The sequence below is a fragment of the Dermacentor silvarum genome, chromosome 9 (genome assembly GCF_013339745.2).
Source record: "Dermacentor silvarum isolate Dsil-2018 chromosome 9, BIME_Dsil_1.4, whole genome shotgun sequence".
In the NCBI taxonomy this organism is placed as follows: domain Eukaryota; kingdom Metazoa; phylum Arthropoda; class Arachnida; order Ixodida; family Ixodidae; genus Dermacentor; species Dermacentor silvarum.
Window position 1 is genome coordinate 136,481,526 of NC_051162.1, and position 17,033 is coordinate 136,498,558.

The window sequence follows — 17,033 nt, forward strand, 5'->3', positions numbered from 1 at the left end:
ACCAATTACGCTCTAGGAGCGAGAGTGTGATTATAAAATAAATGTGGTGGCTTTATTCTGTACCGACCGTATGCAATTGCTTAGGTTGGCTGTATGCTGGTGCCAGAAATTGCGTATTCCAGTTTCGTTTTTATTAATGCGGTGTATGTGCGGAACCTCATATCTCCATTGGCAAGGAATGAACAACGCTTAAGAAAACCAAGTTTTTCAAGAGATTTAGTTGTAATGTGTTCTATATGCGTGTCCAAGAGAAGCTTTGGAGCAAAAGAAAAAAAAAACCCTTAAGAGCTTAAAAGGCAATACCTTGACCATCTCGTTTTTTCCAAAGGGAGCGTAAAAATACATGACCCTTTCATTCGTTTCGTTCAACATTCGTTAATTGTCATCTGCCACATCTGGCACCTTCTTACCAGTTAAATAAGTCGTGGTGCAAAATAATCACATCGTGCGATTTACTAAGCTTTCTATATCTAACGCAATCGTCTTGTCCACGCGATTCACTTCTCACAGCTACTTATTACCAAAACCTAGAACTAATCATGGCAAATTTACTGCCAATTTCTGAGCCACTATACTATGAAATTCATTACCACCTCATCTGAAGGCACCATCTGAATCCGACTTATAAAGATTCAAATCCAACCTTCGTTAATTTTGTACTCAATTAATAGTCCACCAACTACTGCTCTTGACGATTGTCTTGTGTTATTTAAATGTGTTCTTGTGCGTATTAGGTAGCGACATCAGCCATAGGCTGTTTCTTTTTACAGTCATGTATATTTGCTGCATGTATTTAGGTTTTCTAGTTACTACTCACGGGAGGTCCCCTCTACAGTCTGTTGACTCTGGGACCTCCCTCTGTGTGTATGTCGAGACGCAGACTTAACGTAACTTGTATTATCATTTACATATACTAATAAATCGTTGTGTTTTTACGTAATAACCTTTCTATTTTTGTCCCTGTGCATTGCTGTTATATTGAAGGTTCAGAAATGATATTGAATACGCATCAATTATCTTTATCTCTTCTTGAGTTTATCGTGCTTTTACAAGTAGCCCATGATTTTACAGGAAGACGTCGACAAAGCGGTGAAAGCTGCTCGAGCGGCGTTTGCACGAGGCTCCGAGTGGAGGACGATGGACGCCTCGAAGAGGGGCAGACTCCTTCTCAGACTGGCGGACCTGATGGAAGAGAATTTGGATTACATCGCGGTGAGCAAACCATGCCTCTACAGACGCCATATCTTCATTCGTTCGAAAAAGCTAACGCGACAGGTACGTTCCATAGCAAGCACGATAAGCTTGTGAACGCGGTACCACCCCGATTACAAGTAAATCTACTCAATCCCGCAATAAAATCATTGTTTGGCTGAAATGTTTATGACTGCATTTTACGGTGTCAGTCGCTTACGCGGGTACAGCTTCTCGGCGTTCCTGCCCGAAAGCCGTCATTGAACGAGGAAATCACGAAGGAAAGTGAAAGAAAGAGGAGTGCGATGTATAATCATGAGGTTATAACAGCGCAAACTAAAACATATGCACAAAGAACGAGACAAGCGCTTGTCCCGTGTGTCTCTTTCTTTGTGTATGTTTTATTTCGTGCTGCTATATCTTCATGATGCAAAACCAGCTGGCCCTATCTTTCACCTTGCGAAGTAGAGGCCACATGTTGTCATTTAACCTCGGTGTCGAACCGAAAACCATACCCGAACGGCAGGCGAGTAGCCAGGGGGGGGGGGGGGGGGGGGGGACTGATGGGGCTTCAGCCCTCCCCCCCCCCCCCCCCCCGAAATTTTTACGTGCTGGCATGCACCGCCGACCAAAACTACCACCGACGCCGGCAATCATTCTGGATTTTGTCTACAATGTCTTTTTCACGCTCGCAAAGACATTTCGGCACGAACATTGCGAACTCGGGCTAGATTTCGTGACAACGCCCTTGCACCTGGAGTCACGTAACGCAAGGAGCCCCATCCGAGCACAAACTTTCAACGGCTTTTCGATAGCGAGCGGGCGCGTTGCGTCATCTCGCAACGGCCGCGGAATCTACGGAACGCATGGATTTCAATTACGAAACTTTATAGGTATAAAGTTCTCATAAACTTTTGACGCGAAAGGTGCACTGACATTACCAAAGGCGTGCTTTAAAAGATTTTCCATTCTGGAACTTTATGGCGTTAATGTTCTTATAAACTTGGGCCAACATGCGCGCACTGGAGCCCTCGTGTCCAAGCCGTTCCAGAAATGGAAGCACGCGCTCGCAATCTTCCACACACAAGAAAATACTAAATATCACCGTGACTGTCAGCTAGCAGCTGATAATTTTCTCCAAAGATTTTCAGGAAGCGTGCCCAATGTGATCGATCAGCTGGACCAGGGCAGGCAAAGTAAAATATGGGAAAACAGAAGAAAGTAAACGGCCTACTATTGAGATCTTTTTTTTTTTTTGCGGGCTACAAGGTCTGGCTCTCCGTGGCCACAGGGACAGTGGCCCTATGGATTTAAGCATAGCCCCCGCTGAAAATACAGGTATTTTCAGAGCGCTTCTTCGCATGCGAGCTGATTGTGGAGATACATATCTGAAGAACCATTTGGAAAGTTGCCCCAGTAATGCCTCGTATTTAAGCCCAGATCAACAAAACCTAATTATAGCAATTTGAGGTGAAATTATCAAAGAAAGCCTATAGATGCAAAAGCAGGCTGCTTCTCCATACTTCCTGACGAAACGATGGACATGGCTGGAATCGAACAGCCTACTGTTAGTGCAAGGTACGTAAACAAGGATGCCAACGACATCGAGGGAGTGTTTTAGGTTTTAGCACCGGAATAAATGCCCAGCTCTCATTGCCACTGCAGGTTCTATGTAAATGGGTAAATAATACTGCAGATTCTAGTCACCTTTCCAGTGACCACTGCCAGTGCAGAGAGAATATTTTTTAACAAGGGTTTACTAAAAAACTACTTGCGCTCTACAATGTCTGTGGAACGCATGGTTAGGCTCGCTTCTATACACCACAGAGATGTCGGCATCAACATGTCCGAAGTCATTGACAGCTTCGCTCAACTTCCCCACCGAGAGAAGTTTGTCCTGTAGATAGCGAAGCAGCAAAAATCAATGCAAGTAAAAAGCTATGCTCCTTCAGGTCCATAAGCTTTTAATTATGAAAACGTATGACTCTTCATTAGCTTTTAAAACCGCAGAAATTTTCGCCGTTTATTCTCGCAGTTAGCATCATGAACAAAATTATCATGCGAATACAAAAATTACGAGGACATCAATAACCAATTTTGACCGACCTTGCTGATTGAAACCCCGGCCCACGCGGCGTTTGCCAAAAACACACTCGGATATTGGATAGTTCAACTTGCCGCATCATCTGTGGCTTTCGTTTGTCCTTTTCTTTCCTTTTTAGCTACCTGCTTTTATTTCTTTTTTGAAATGAAGTAATACCCTCCTTTAATTTTGGTTGCAGAATAATTGTTGGCGCGGTGCAGGCAGTTAAATTACACATTTTCGAACGGATTTCTGCATTATTCCTCTATTACTCTACCCATATGGCGCTGTCGCGACCGCCGCATGGCCCGAGTACATATTAGAGCACTGCACGGGCCGATTTTTGCGGCCCGGGCCCGGCCCGGGCCCGTTTTCACATTGGGCGGCCCGCCCGAGCCCGATCAAAACTTTTATGGCGAGACCCGGGCCCGGCCCAGGCCCGGAAATAATCTACGTTACCCGCCAGGCCCGGCCCGCCACCCCTTTACCTTAAACCCGAGCCCGGCCCGAGCCCGACTCGAAACCGGCCCGAACCCGGCCCGGGACCGAAAAATACGTGTTTTTCAGAGTTGAGAAGCCCGAGAATAACTCGCAGAAAGCCCGAGCCCGGCCCGGGCCCGGGTCAAAAAGCACACGCCGTGCCCGAGCCCGGCCCGAGCCCGTGAAAAAACTCCTCTACCCGACCCGGCCCGGCCCACGGGCCGGGCCGGGCCCGGGCTTTCGGGTAAGCCCGAGCCCGTGCAGTGCTCTAGTACATATCACGATTTCTGCGATCATAGTTTTGTTCTTGCCTGGATCATCTGTCTTTCTGTGCGCAAAGTTTACTATCTTTGACTGCGCAACATGTTTATTTGTCTTGTTTGACGCATTATATACAGTGACGTTTGCTTAAATACGTAGATTTATTGGAGACTCATACGTTTTTTTAAATATAGTATTGTGAGATTTTGTGTATACAAGCAGTGAACTTTGTTTCCAGCGACTCTTTTTTGCCCCTTAGCGAGTTGTATCTTCGCATTTATTTTTTCCATTCTATCTTCGCATTTCTAATGTATATTTTGCAGAACTCCTACTTTTTATTTGTACTCACTGTTGCGAGTATAATCTCGGTGTAATTATAATACACGACCGGTTACAGCTGCTCCTGCGCAATCTATTGCAACGAAGGACAGCGTCATTGAGGTTCTTCCTGGCCGTTGCATATCTACAAAAATGTAAACAAGGTTCTTGAATGACAAAGATTCATCAAAATATTTCGCCTCAACTTATTCATTTCTTGGCCTTTACGTTTTTCATATCAGCTGCACACACTGCTTTGCTGGTTTCGAACTGATATAGTTCTAAAGTTCGTGTGATATTTTCTTTACTTAATAAATAGACAAAAGAAAACGCGGAAGCATTGATATCAGTTACGTCTGCCACAATTTTTGGGACATACGAATATATCCTTTTATGAAAAAATACATATTTTACTTGACAGTGCATAGCGTTCAATAATTCGTTTGCAGCATCTAATATACAATGGCATTGGCAATGCAGTTATTGTATATGCATGTTATCCCTCGACAAATTCCATAAGGATCGAGGCCGCGCCGCAACCTGAGCCCCCCCCCCTGAACGAAATTTCTGGCTACGCCACTGCCGAACGGGAATTTTGGCCGTAACTGAACACAACTCCGAACCGAACAACAACCGAAAAATATTTTAGCGGCTCCAGTTTCGGAACAAAAAAGGTTCAACAATATAGACAAGCTTCAATATAATAGGTGTAGATCGATATCATTATTGTGCAATTCCTGTCGATATGGTTAAAACTTCAGTTGTATTACGCTTATGTTCATTCTCAGGTTTAGTATTGCCTTCTAATCGTTGTACTGACTATTAAGACAAACTTAGATAAGCTAATAACCCTACAACAAAGAGATCTGCACTGTATCGAAAACTTATGAGAAATAGACCACACAGCACCATTTCTCTCTAAGCTTAACGCACTAAGCTAACCAACTGTTTTGATACTAAAGCTTGCTCTGTATACACAAAAGATACACATGACCCGTCTACGGAATTCATGTCTCTTCCCCCGGACAATGCACAATATGATATATCAGGAACAGGAGACTTAGAACACCAATAATCAGTACTTACTTGCTCACTTAATATTTGTTTCCTTAAACAAACATCTCGATATTTCTAAAATGATTCAGGAGTGCAGGTCTCAATATACGCAATAATGTATCTTTTGTTTGGTTCTGCAGAGTAACTTTGTTTGAGCTGTCGGCATTTTTCCTTCGGTTGTGTTACCGCCGCCTCTTGTTTATATGGTTATGGTTGTTTATTGTATCAGTACTATATACAAATTATCAATTATGTTGTTTGTCAGAATTATTACCGTCAGATATGAACTAGAATACTGGATGTACAAGCCTGTATATAAATTGAGTACCTTGTATTTTGAGTTGTCATTTGCCATGAGTTTTACTTTTATTGATGTCATTACAATGCATTTTAATATGTCTAGTTGTATGATTATTTCTTTCCTCCTATGATTAGCGTAAGGGCAGACAGGCCCGGCCCAGGCAACTGAATTTGCCTTTTATTCCTATCATTTCAAGCAAGCGCATGTCTAAATAAAGGATAAATTGAAGAAAACAAGAGCACGAGGACACAACAGATTCGCCATTGTTTGAATAGACTACTTATTAAGGTCACATACGCCACTAGCATATTGTTACTACTCGTGACTTGCGTATTCGGCGTGAATGGGAGCAGACTATGTCTGTATGCCGGTAACTTCTGCCACCTCGGCAGAGGTGTTTTAAATTCTGAACTCGGCAATGCCAGCTGTGCTTCATGACCTAAGCAATGGCAGCTGTGCTTGATGGGCGTGGCGAAACCACCTTTACTGCTGAACTTCCCAACGTTGGCTGTTGGCTTTCTTTCTTTCTTTCTTTCTTTCTTTCTTTCTTTCTTTCTTTCTTTCTTTCTTTCTTTCTTTCTTTCTTTCTTTCTTTCTTTCTTTCTTTCTTGAAACAACAAAGAAATCTCTTTCTTTGTTGTTTCCACAAAAACTGGAGTAGGCTAAGGAAAAAATCCACAGGTGTGGCTTGAACGAACCGGAACCACCGACAACATGGAATTGACAACAATGCAGCGAGTCACACTGTTGTTACAGCCAAAATTGACAACTAAGGTCTCACATTATCAGATAAAAGCAAGACCAAATACAGTTTTTTTCAGTATCCTTAAGTATGCCTAACAGAAATGCCTCGTAAACGTACAGTGAACAAATAATAAAGGAAAACACTCGTGAATATTTGTACACTGTACACACAAATTGGAATTAAAATGAAAGAAACTACAAAACTATCATCCAAGTGGGGCCATCAACTATGCATAATATTGAACTCAACTGGGACAAAAACAATAATGAAACAATGAGTGCACCAAGCCGCAGATACAATATATATACAACCACTTTAAGTCACTATAGATTTAACCTCACCGAGAGAAAGTCCGTGTACATTTATTTATTTATAAATACTGTTGACCCGAGGGTCGCTACACGGCGGGTAAATAAACACAAAATACGAAATACAAAAATGTCGCAGTTTCGCCCGAAAGGCGAAGCATCGATTGCGATAGCAAATTAGTAGAGAGCTGTTCGGGGTAGGGATAGTAGTTTTATCGGCTGCATAAACTTGGACACATTGGCTTACTAACTGAAATAACAATCGTGGTGTCAGCGCGCACAAGCAAACATGAATAGATCCCACCGAATGACCGCAGACAACGACTGTGAAAACGCTGGCAGCAAGCGCAGGTTCGCGCGGTCTATCGCTTCAACGGAAACTGAGCGGCGAATGCACAGCGCATAGAAACGTCAGAGCCGTGTTCGAGATAAGATACGGTGCGGACGACCAGCATTCCCGGGCGCGTATTTCCATTTGCTAGTAGGTACAGCGTTTGACCACTGGCGCCACGCTGCGCCGCTCGCGCGTACCATGTTTCGAGCCGCCGCCGTTGGAACGGAGGAGGTGTTGACGGAGAAAACGCTGGGCTGGTGGTGACTTAGCCTGCTGTTGGGATCGGTGGTATTATAAACGCATCACTGTTTTGATGATCCAAATATAATCTCACTATCAGGGAGGGAGCAGTCTACCTGACTGGAGCAGTATTTTTTTATTTGGGGTGTTGCTACGCTGCGCTCCGCAACACCCCAACGACCGCCGCTTCGCGTCGGCGCCCGGCACCACGGCTGCCGCCGTGGCGTCGGGGTTCAAGCGACCGCGCTGGCAACAGAAGAGAGAGAAAAAAAAGGAAAAGGCGTGATATTAAGAAAAGAAATGTAGCCAGAGCGGGTTCCAAACTCGCGTACGCAAGATCCCGAAGCGAGCGCCGTAACCACTCAGCCATACAGCCACGCTTCTAAGGGTTGCATTCGTGCAAACCATATGATTGCGTTCGAGCGCCCTCGGTGAACGGAACCACCTAGAAACGCGGTACGCGCGAGCGGCGCAGCGTGGCGCCTGCGGTCAAACGCTGTACCTACTAGCAAATGGAGTGTTGCTTCCCGGGCAAAGCGCAAAGGAGAAGTTGTTGGCAGAGGTGAAGATGCCCCCCCCCCCTCCCCCCTCTTCCCGCTTTGTTGCTTTCGCGTGGGAGATTGAGTGGCATGGTACGCCTTTACGAAAGAAGAATGGAAACCGAGGGGCTCGATTTTATTAGTCATAACCACAGAAAGCCAACAGACAACGAAGCCAAGGAAAGCATCGGGGAAATTAAGTGTAGTTGAAATTGGAATGTAGAAAATAATGAAGAAAACGGAAATGAAAGTCCACTTTCCTACTTTCATTTCCCTTTTCTTCCTACTTTCATTTCCCTTTTCTTCGTTATTTTCTACATTCCAATTTCAACTACACTTAAATCCCCCGATGCTTTCCTTGGCTTCGTTGTCTGTTGGCTTTCTGAAGATACGCCTTTGGTGCCGGAGCACAGCGCCGCCCCGCCTCCCTCCCTCCCTCCCATACCCCCACGGTCTTTTGCGCGGCGACGGTCACGTTTGCTTTCCGCCGAGCGTTCGCTCTCCGTGATAGCGCGCATCCCCCGCGCGCTTTCGCTCGCGCATACGGCGCGCGGCGACGATTTTATCGCCCTTGGAATGTATACAGAACCTCACGGCGACGGCAGAAATCCGGTTGAAGTGTCCATATAATTGCTATCGCAATAATACATGAATAAGAGGCAGTGCTTTATAAAAGAAATCATAAGCAGATCTAAATGTGTAAATAGGAATAATTCCCGTACAAATAGCTTGATTTGGTCGAAGATCTCTGAACTGCAAGTAGCACTGACACCGTCACTCAGAGCTGAAAGCGCGACGTCCGGAGCGAGAGCTCGGCGGGTAGAAAGCCGTTGTTTGCGCAGCTCTTCATAGCTCTGTGAAGCGTCAGGAGGTCGTTGACCGTCTGAGGATTCTTCGCCAAGAGCATTTGGAAGGCGTCATCTTCTATGCCTTTCAAGATGTTCTTGATCTTGTCATCTTCGGTCATATCTGGGTTGATACGCCGGCAAATATCAACTACATCTTCAATGTTGCTGGTAAAGGTTTCGCCCTTTCGTTGGGCACGACAGCCAAGCTGTTGCAGTAGAGTAGCAGTCTGGGTCAGTTGGTACATACTGAATAGTAAAAACCAGTCAAAAGATCGTCGTGTGCGCAGCCTCGTCTTGCAGGCTGCAGCTGCAGTGCAAATGTTTGTACAGCAGGTGCCTCTCAGCCCTTGATTTCAAGGAACCACTTGAGGCACTAGTGCAAACGTATACGTTTTAATACATCATTATTTGTAACAGAATTTTTATAGTCATAGCACTAATCATTAGTCATTGTCATAATTTTAATGCCAATATATTTTACGCAATTTACAGCGACTTGCTTTTAGGCCTTTTTACAGCCATGTTACATCAACTATTTATCATTCATAGACCACTCTATGGTACACTGGAAAACTATCATCATTTGTCATGGCGCTCTTTGGCCATATCTGGCCCTTGCGCCAATAAAAAACCACATATTATTATTAAAACGTTGCTTTGCCTGCCTATTTTTGGCGCCTAAAACGCGCTTTTTTAATGCCTAAAGATCCGGCCTCTAATGATGAGTGGGCGAAGCACCGGGGGATCATTCGGGCAAAACGCCGGAAGCGTTCTCCGGAACTTCCGGTTCCGGCTTCCGGAAGCCGGAGCTGGGCGTACATGCGCAGTAGGGGTGTGAACGCCGCACGCCGGAGGGAGGGAGGGAGTGACATAGCCCCGACCATAAGCTGTTTCGCATCTAAAACGGCATACGCTGTGCCTCCCCTTCCTCCTTCAATGCCTTGCACTGCGAAGGCTACGGCGGAGTGGGGTGGGGCGGGGCCACAACGCTCCGCCTCGGAAACGTCACCATGGCGCGCAGTTCAAATTTCATTCAGGATTTCCGATTTTGGTGCCTGCGAAGCGCTAAACGTAAGTCAAACGCGGTTGTCCTCAGCAAGCAGCAGTGCACTTAGCCACTGGACTCGTGACGGCTCCTCACGGCGGCCGCGGTGTAGCCGACCACAGCGACCAATAGCAGCCGTGTATTGGAGTGTGCTTTATTACGAAATAAAGCACACAGAAAAGAGCGAGGATCATGGGGTCTTTTGAAACGAGAGCCTTTGAGAGAACGGTGACTTCGTGTTCCGCTTGCGAGCTCCACAGACCGCGTACGTCAGCAGAACTTGGCTGAGATGTTCACGACAGCGTATGCTACTCGCGGACTATGTTATTTCACCAAGCCCGAGGGGTGGCTCAGGGCCCCTTCACTTCTGAAAGTTGTAAAGGACTGGCGTTTACCACTGCGCGGCATGCATATTACTTTTTGTCAGAAAGTGTAAACTTGTACAGAATCAGAAGGAATTAAGCCTTCTGATTATGTTCAAATTTACGCTTTCCTAGTTCTTAACTATAATGTATTCACCTACCAATGCACTGGTGTCTGCACAAAAAGACTCTGTGCTTCGTCACCAGCAAAACCCAAGCAGTTAGGAGTCTCGGGTATGCGAGTAGCTTGCATCACAAAATATAAAGCTATTTACTTCATGCAATCTAGGAATTCCTGCTATTCACACCAATGTCCACATGATAAAAATCAAGGCTGCCCGAAATCTGCATTCATGACATTAGTGCTCTCAGGCGTGTCCATAATTCACGACAGCGCTGTATGACTTCAAGTATACAGTGTGTCCCAACTATCACGCAGCACGATTTAAAAAAAGCGGAACGGCGTTACGCGAAGCAAATCTAGTGCGTATTGTTTCCAGTACAATGGAGTAGCCGCCAGTATTTTTTCGTTACTGAGATATAAGTCGTTAATTGTAATTAATTATCTAAGTCGAGAAGTACTGTCCTAATTATCAAAGTGTCAATGAGAAGATTGTAGAGCAACATGAAAAACTCCCGATGCAACTTTATGTTTCACAATACGTGCTACATAAATGTGTTTTTCCGAGCGTGAAAGAAGCCCGCGAATACACGCACAATTGCCGCACAGCTGGCCGCTCGAGACATCTCAGTGACGAAAAAATTACTGGCGGCTACTCCACTGTACTGGAAACAATACGCACTAGGTTTGCTTCGCGTAACGCCGTGGCCACTTTTTTTCAATCGTGCTGCGTGATAGCTGGGACATCCTGTATAACTTTTCAGATGCTCCCTAAATTCCCCTCACCGATAGAAGCATCTTCAAAAGTGCAGTAACAACTTTTAAAACAAACGATACATGTGCGAAGCAGAAAAGGCCGGTGTGATAGGGCTTCTCTATCGGGGTACTAAATAAGAAAACGTGATCGGCAGCACTTTTGCAGAGTTCATTTCTGAGCACATACACATCGCATCAAGCGAGCACTTTTACTCCTACTACCACTGCGACACATGGGACATATATATCACGATTTGTGTCTTACGAACACACATCGAAACAGCAATAACACAGCTCGAACGTCGCGGTCACTATGGCGCATAGATGTCGGCAAAACGGCTCACGTGCAGTGAGTAATGACAGCGATAACGAGGCTATAAAGCTTATCGTGTCATCACATCTGAAAGTCGTAAAGGACTGGCGTTCGATCACCACTTCGCGGGACGCAGTACACATACAAGTCGCGTGCGCTGGGTGCGCCGATCGGGCACTTTTCACTTCGTCACGCCCAGTACATGTATCATGCTTAGAATGCACGGGAATGTGATGGACTTCTCGTTTGCAATTCACAGGTGATGATTGGCACACGGATGCAGGTGTTTTGTAATATTTTGGGGACCGTGGAAGTACCAATAAAATTTCAATTAAATCCTGTTGTTTTACGTGCTGAAATCACAATCTGATCTTGAGGCACGCCACAGTGGTCAACTCCGGAATAATTTTGACCACCTGGGGCTTTTTAACGGGACCTAAACTTAAGCACGCAAGGGATTTAGCCCCCTCGAAATGCGGACGCCGCGGTCAGGATTGAACCCGGGACCTCAAGCTTAGCAACGCGCAATGCCTTAGCCACTACGGGGGGCATTGGGGTGCTCTCATAGCAAATTCAGAGACGCAAGGCTTTAAGGCAACTACTGTGTTTGTTTCGCGCAAAGAATACAATCGACCAAGTGTCAGTCAACACAGAACAGCGTTGCTTTATTTCCTCAACTATTTATGCGTTGTGGGTACGAGAGGGAACAAGTTTAGGACAGTGTTACCAGGTCGTACGAGGCGGTGTAGCCCAAAGCTACAGAAATTGTAGCCCAAATCTAGCCAAACCCAAAAAAGAGCAAGAAATTTCATAGCCAAATATAGCCATGTTTATTTGCAGTTTTATTTGTGTATACATTTTCATATTCGACTACGGCAATCCTTGTTTGCACAACCCGTCGTAACAAAATGTCCGTGTCGCCGTGATGGTCGACCTTTGACATCAACAACAGCGATCATCATGCTTGCACACAGAACACTTCCAACGAATCGCTTCAGAGGGCGAAATCACAGTGCTCTTTTTTATGACAGATAGTACTAAGTTATTATTTTTAGTTATTTACAGTAACATTAACTACGAACTCCACTTTTTAGCTGCAGTGAACGCGAAATAATGTTCAGCATCATCGACCTGGCTGCCATATCCTAGGTCTCTAGCACGCCAAGAACATGCGTTAAAATAAAGTGACAGACAACAGATGCCACTCACTGTCTGAATTGATGTAAGCGAAGCTCTAAAAAATTACTGCGCAAAACGGCACACCAGTGTACGAAGTGCGCGGTCGTTTTCGGTGACGAGCACGTCCCGAACGTAATTCGCTCGAAATGGTGAAAGCCGAGACGGCGCACAAAGAGCAAATGTAAACGACAAATTGAGAGCAGTGGTAATCCTGTGAAAATCGGTTACTGTCAAAAAGCAAGCCATGTTGATGTGCTACTAATATTAATTGCTGAGATTTTACGTGGCAAAATCGTGGACTGTGCACGCACACACACACAGTCGCGCGGCCGGCTCAGCCAGCTTGAACATAGCCTTGAGATTTGTTTCTACTCCATCACAGTGTTGCCAGGTTTGGCTATATATAGCCAAATTGGGCTACCGAAAAAAAAATTTGGCGTCGACGGCGACGAGTAAGCTATGTGGCTATATTTGGGCTACTGAAACACTGCGACTTGGCTTTGTTTGGGCTATAAGGGGCACCCTAATCAACGCTCCAGAGGGGCTCTGATCGAGAAGAAACAAATCTCGAAGGCTATGTTTTAGCTGACTGAGCCGGCAGCGCGGCTGTGTGTGTGTGGGTGCGCGAAATGCCACCCGCCCACTCTCCCCCTCCATTCTCTGCGCCGTTGTCTGAGCCAGTGGCTTTGATCTTTGATGTACTTCAACTTACATCGCGCTATACCGTGAGACACCCGATCCCCGGGTATCGAGATGAGCCTGGGAGTAGAGGGTTTTTTACAGTACACTGTACTAACATCTCTATACTCAGAGAGCAAAAAAAAAAGAAAAAGATAGGGTGGGGCGATCGTGGCGCCGACATGAAAGAAGCACGGGTAGACGACACGCTCCAGTGTGTTCACGGCCATGGCTTCTTGGTGAACCATCGCGCCGGGCACAGCTTTCGACCTGCTTCACGTTTCTCACGCTAAGCTTCACTGCCATTTTCTTTTTCCGGCGAGATGAGTGTTTGTTTGCGCATACATTAGAGGTTCATTTCCATAGGTTAGACTTAGACCGAATCCTTGTGGAGAGGAGAATCGAATCATGGGGAAGTGGGCCAAGTATGCGAGAAAGTATAAAAAAGAATGGGAGCAAGACCCCGAGCCCAAAGTGGGTCCTGGTGCGTTTAATTATAGATGGTTTGCCCGTAACGTGACAGATGCAGGTATACGTATTGTGCTAATATCGAAACAAGATTGCCGCGATGCCATCAGTGCGCCACGTCACATGAACATCACCCAGTGTGTGAGCTTAGCAGGTAACGTGTCACGCTGCTGGCTCGAGGACGGGGGTTGGATTCCCGGCCACGGCGGCCTGCATTTCGATCTAGGCTAAATGTTGAAACACCCGTGTACTTAGATTTATGTGCACATTAAAGAACCCCAGGTGATCAAAATTAATCCGGAGTCACCCACTGATTCATGCCTCCCAATCATATCGTGGTTTTGGCATGTAAAATTCCAGTAATTATTTTAATAGTATATCAACATGGTTTGTGCTTTTTGACAGTAACCGGTTTTCACAGGATTACCACTGTTATCAATTTGTCATTTACCTTTGCTCTTTGCCATTTCGAGCGAGTTACGTTCGGGACGTGCTCGTCGCCGCGAACGACTTCTGTGTGCCGTTTTGCGCAGCAACCGTTTAAAATTTCGCTTACAACGATTGAGACAGCGAGTGGCCATATGTTGTCTCTCACTTCTTTTTAACGCATGTTCTTGGCGTGCTGGAGACCTAAGATGGCGGCCAGGTTGATATAAATGGAAACTATATAGAGTGTGTACCAGGTAACCCGGGCCAATCTAAGTAACGAGAAAACAAGATAGGGACGATGAGACAAATAACGCGAGATATAGCGCGATACGGTGGCTTCGGCTCGTAAATAAGAAGCCGTGGGCGCGTTACCGTCGCGGACCTCTGGACAGGTGAAGTTTTTCTACGCCGTAGGCGGATGTCACTTGTGAGAGATCAATGAAGCTGAACATCATTTTGCGTTCACGTGAGCTAAAAAGCAGAGTTCGTAGTTAGTATTAGTATATATAACTAAAAATAATAAATTAGTACTATCTGTCATATTATAAAAATGTCGCAGTTTCGCCCGAAAGGCGAAGCATCGATTGCGATAGCAAATTAGTAGAGAGCTATTCGGAGTAGGGATAGTAGTTTTATCGGCTGCATAAACTTGGACACATTGGCTTACTAACTGAAATAACAATCGTGGTGTCAGCGCGCACAAGCAAACAAGAATAGATCACACTGAATGACCGCAGCCAACGACTGTCAAAACGTTGGCAGCAAGCGCAGGTTCGCGCGGTCTATCGCTTCAACGGAAACTGAGCGGCGAATGCACAGCGCATACAAAGGTCAGAGCCGTGTGGAGATAAGAGACGGTGCGGGCGACCGGCACCGCCGGGCAAAGGGCAGAGGAGAAGTTGTTGGCAGAGGAGAAGCTGCCCCCCCTCCCCCCCCTCTTCCCGTTTCTTGCTTTCGCGTGGGAGATTGAGTGGCAAGATACGCCTTTGGTGCCGGAGCACAACGCCGCCCCGCCTCCCTCCCTGCCATAGCACCTCGGCTTTTCGCGCGACGGTCGCGTTTGCTTTCCACCGTGCGTTCGCTCTCCGTGATAGCGTGCGTCCACCGCGCGCTTTCGCTCACGCATACGGCGCGCGGCGACGATTTTATCGCCCTTGGAATCTATACGGAACCTCACGGCGATGGCGACGCCGACGGCAGAAATCCGGTTGAAGTGTCCATATAATTGCTATCGCAATAAAAGCACTATGATTTCGCCTTCTGCAGCGATTCGCTGCAAGCGTTATGTAGACCGTCACGGCGGCAAGGATATTTGGTTACAACGGGTTGTGCAAAAAGGATTGCGTTGTTGAATATGAAAATTTATAAAGAAATAAAACTGCAAATAAAAAGGGCTATATTTGGCTATGAAATATTTTACTCTCTTTTTGTGTTTGGCTACATTTGGGCTACAATTTCGCTAACTTTGGGCTACGCCGCCTCGTCCAACCTGGCAACACTGCTCCATCAGAGCGACCTCTGGAGCGTCCTCTGGAGCGACCTCTGAAGCCAAGCCGCAGATTTTTTTGTAGCCCAAGTATAGCCACATAGCCAACTCGTCCAAGTCGACGGCAAAAATATTTTGCTGCCGCCCAATTTGGCTATATATAGCCAGATCTGGCAACACTGGTTTACGATGGCTTACTAAGGCATGTTTGTTGATTCACGGCCGCTGGATAAAAAAAAAATGTCACAGTTTCGCCCTAAGGGCGAAGCAATGAATGCGATAGCAACACAGCAATGTCATACGATGTAAGGTGAGCGGCTTTGGTAGCAATATGAATTGTAGTACACATGAGCTGATTAAGTAAGCAGGTGTGCTGCGGCGCAAGTAGACCGACATGAAGAGAGACTCGATGACCACGAGAAGGCGCGTGTGAAACGGTGGTGTTGATGAGAAGCGGTTCCCGTGGGCAGCGCGTGCGAAGGGACACACCTGTAGCGCTGCACTGCCGATCCGGGCAGCATTACATGTGTAGCGTGCGTTGGAAAATGTTGCCCGACCATTACTAACTGAATGAACAAGCGTGGTGTGAGCGCGCACAAACAAACATGAATAGATCACACTGAATGACTGCAGACAACGACTGTCAAAACTCCGGCAGCAAGCGCATACGCCGCGGCGGCGAAGGTACGTGCGGTCTATCGCTTCAACAGAAAGTGCATAAAGGTCAGAGCCGTGTGGAGATAAGAGACGGTGCGGTCGAACGACGAGCGCGGTTGTTGGCAGCGTAGAAGTGCGCCCCCCCCCCCCCCCCCCCCCCGCTCCCTCCGGCGCTGGCTTCCCGCTTCCTTGCTTGCGCGTGGGAGAGATAAGAGACTGTGCGGACGAGCGACGAGCGCGGTTGTTGGCAGAGAAGTGCCCCCCCCCCCCCCCCCCCCCTGCTCCCTCCGGCGCTGGCTTTCCGCTTCCTTCCTTGCGCGTGGGAGATTGAGTGCGTTCGCTCTCCGTGATAGCGCGCGTCCCCGCACGCTTCCGCTGGGGCATACGGCGCGCGGCGAAGATTTTATCTATACGGAACCTCACGGCGACGGCGACGACGACGACGACGGCGATGGCGACGGCGACGCCGACGGCAGAAATCCGGTTGAAGTGTCCATATAATTGCTATCGCAATAAAAAAAAAGGTGCGGCCTGCCGCGTGCATCGAAAACGGTGTGATCCGCCGCGGCGCCACACGCCAGGGGCTGTTGTCTGGCATCGGCACAGGGAGGGGGGTTTTACTCCGGCGGTCCCTATCTTGAAAGCAATCTTCGGTCGCGTGCAAGGCAAAAGGGAGGGAGGGTGGGCGTTTCACTCGTGCGTACTTTGACGGCCTCTGCGTATGGCGCGGCCGCGCGGGCCCATCTTGTAAGCGAACTGCGATGTGCGCTGTTTTCGCCGCTTAGTTCGCGTTGAAGCGAGAGGCAGCACAAAGGTCAATTCGCTCGCTGCTGCT

At 47.0% G+C, this 17,033-nt stretch overlaps 1 protein-coding gene across 2 annotated transcripts in view; it reads left to right on the top strand.

Moving 5' to 3' along the window:
• LOC119464424 (aldehyde dehydrogenase, mitochondrial-like) overlaps positions 1-17,033 on the top strand; it is a 126,656-nt gene that overhangs the window by 13,634 nt on the left and 95,989 nt on the right. For both annotated transcript variants that reach the window (XM_049656425.1, XM_049656426.1), the window contains exon 3: positions 1,072-1,212. In XM_049656425.1, coding sequence (XP_049512382.1) covers positions 1,138-1,212 — 75 coding nt within the window. In that variant the 5' untranslated portion in view covers positions 1,072-1,137. The remainder of the gene's footprint in view (positions 1-1,071; positions 1,213-17,033) is intronic.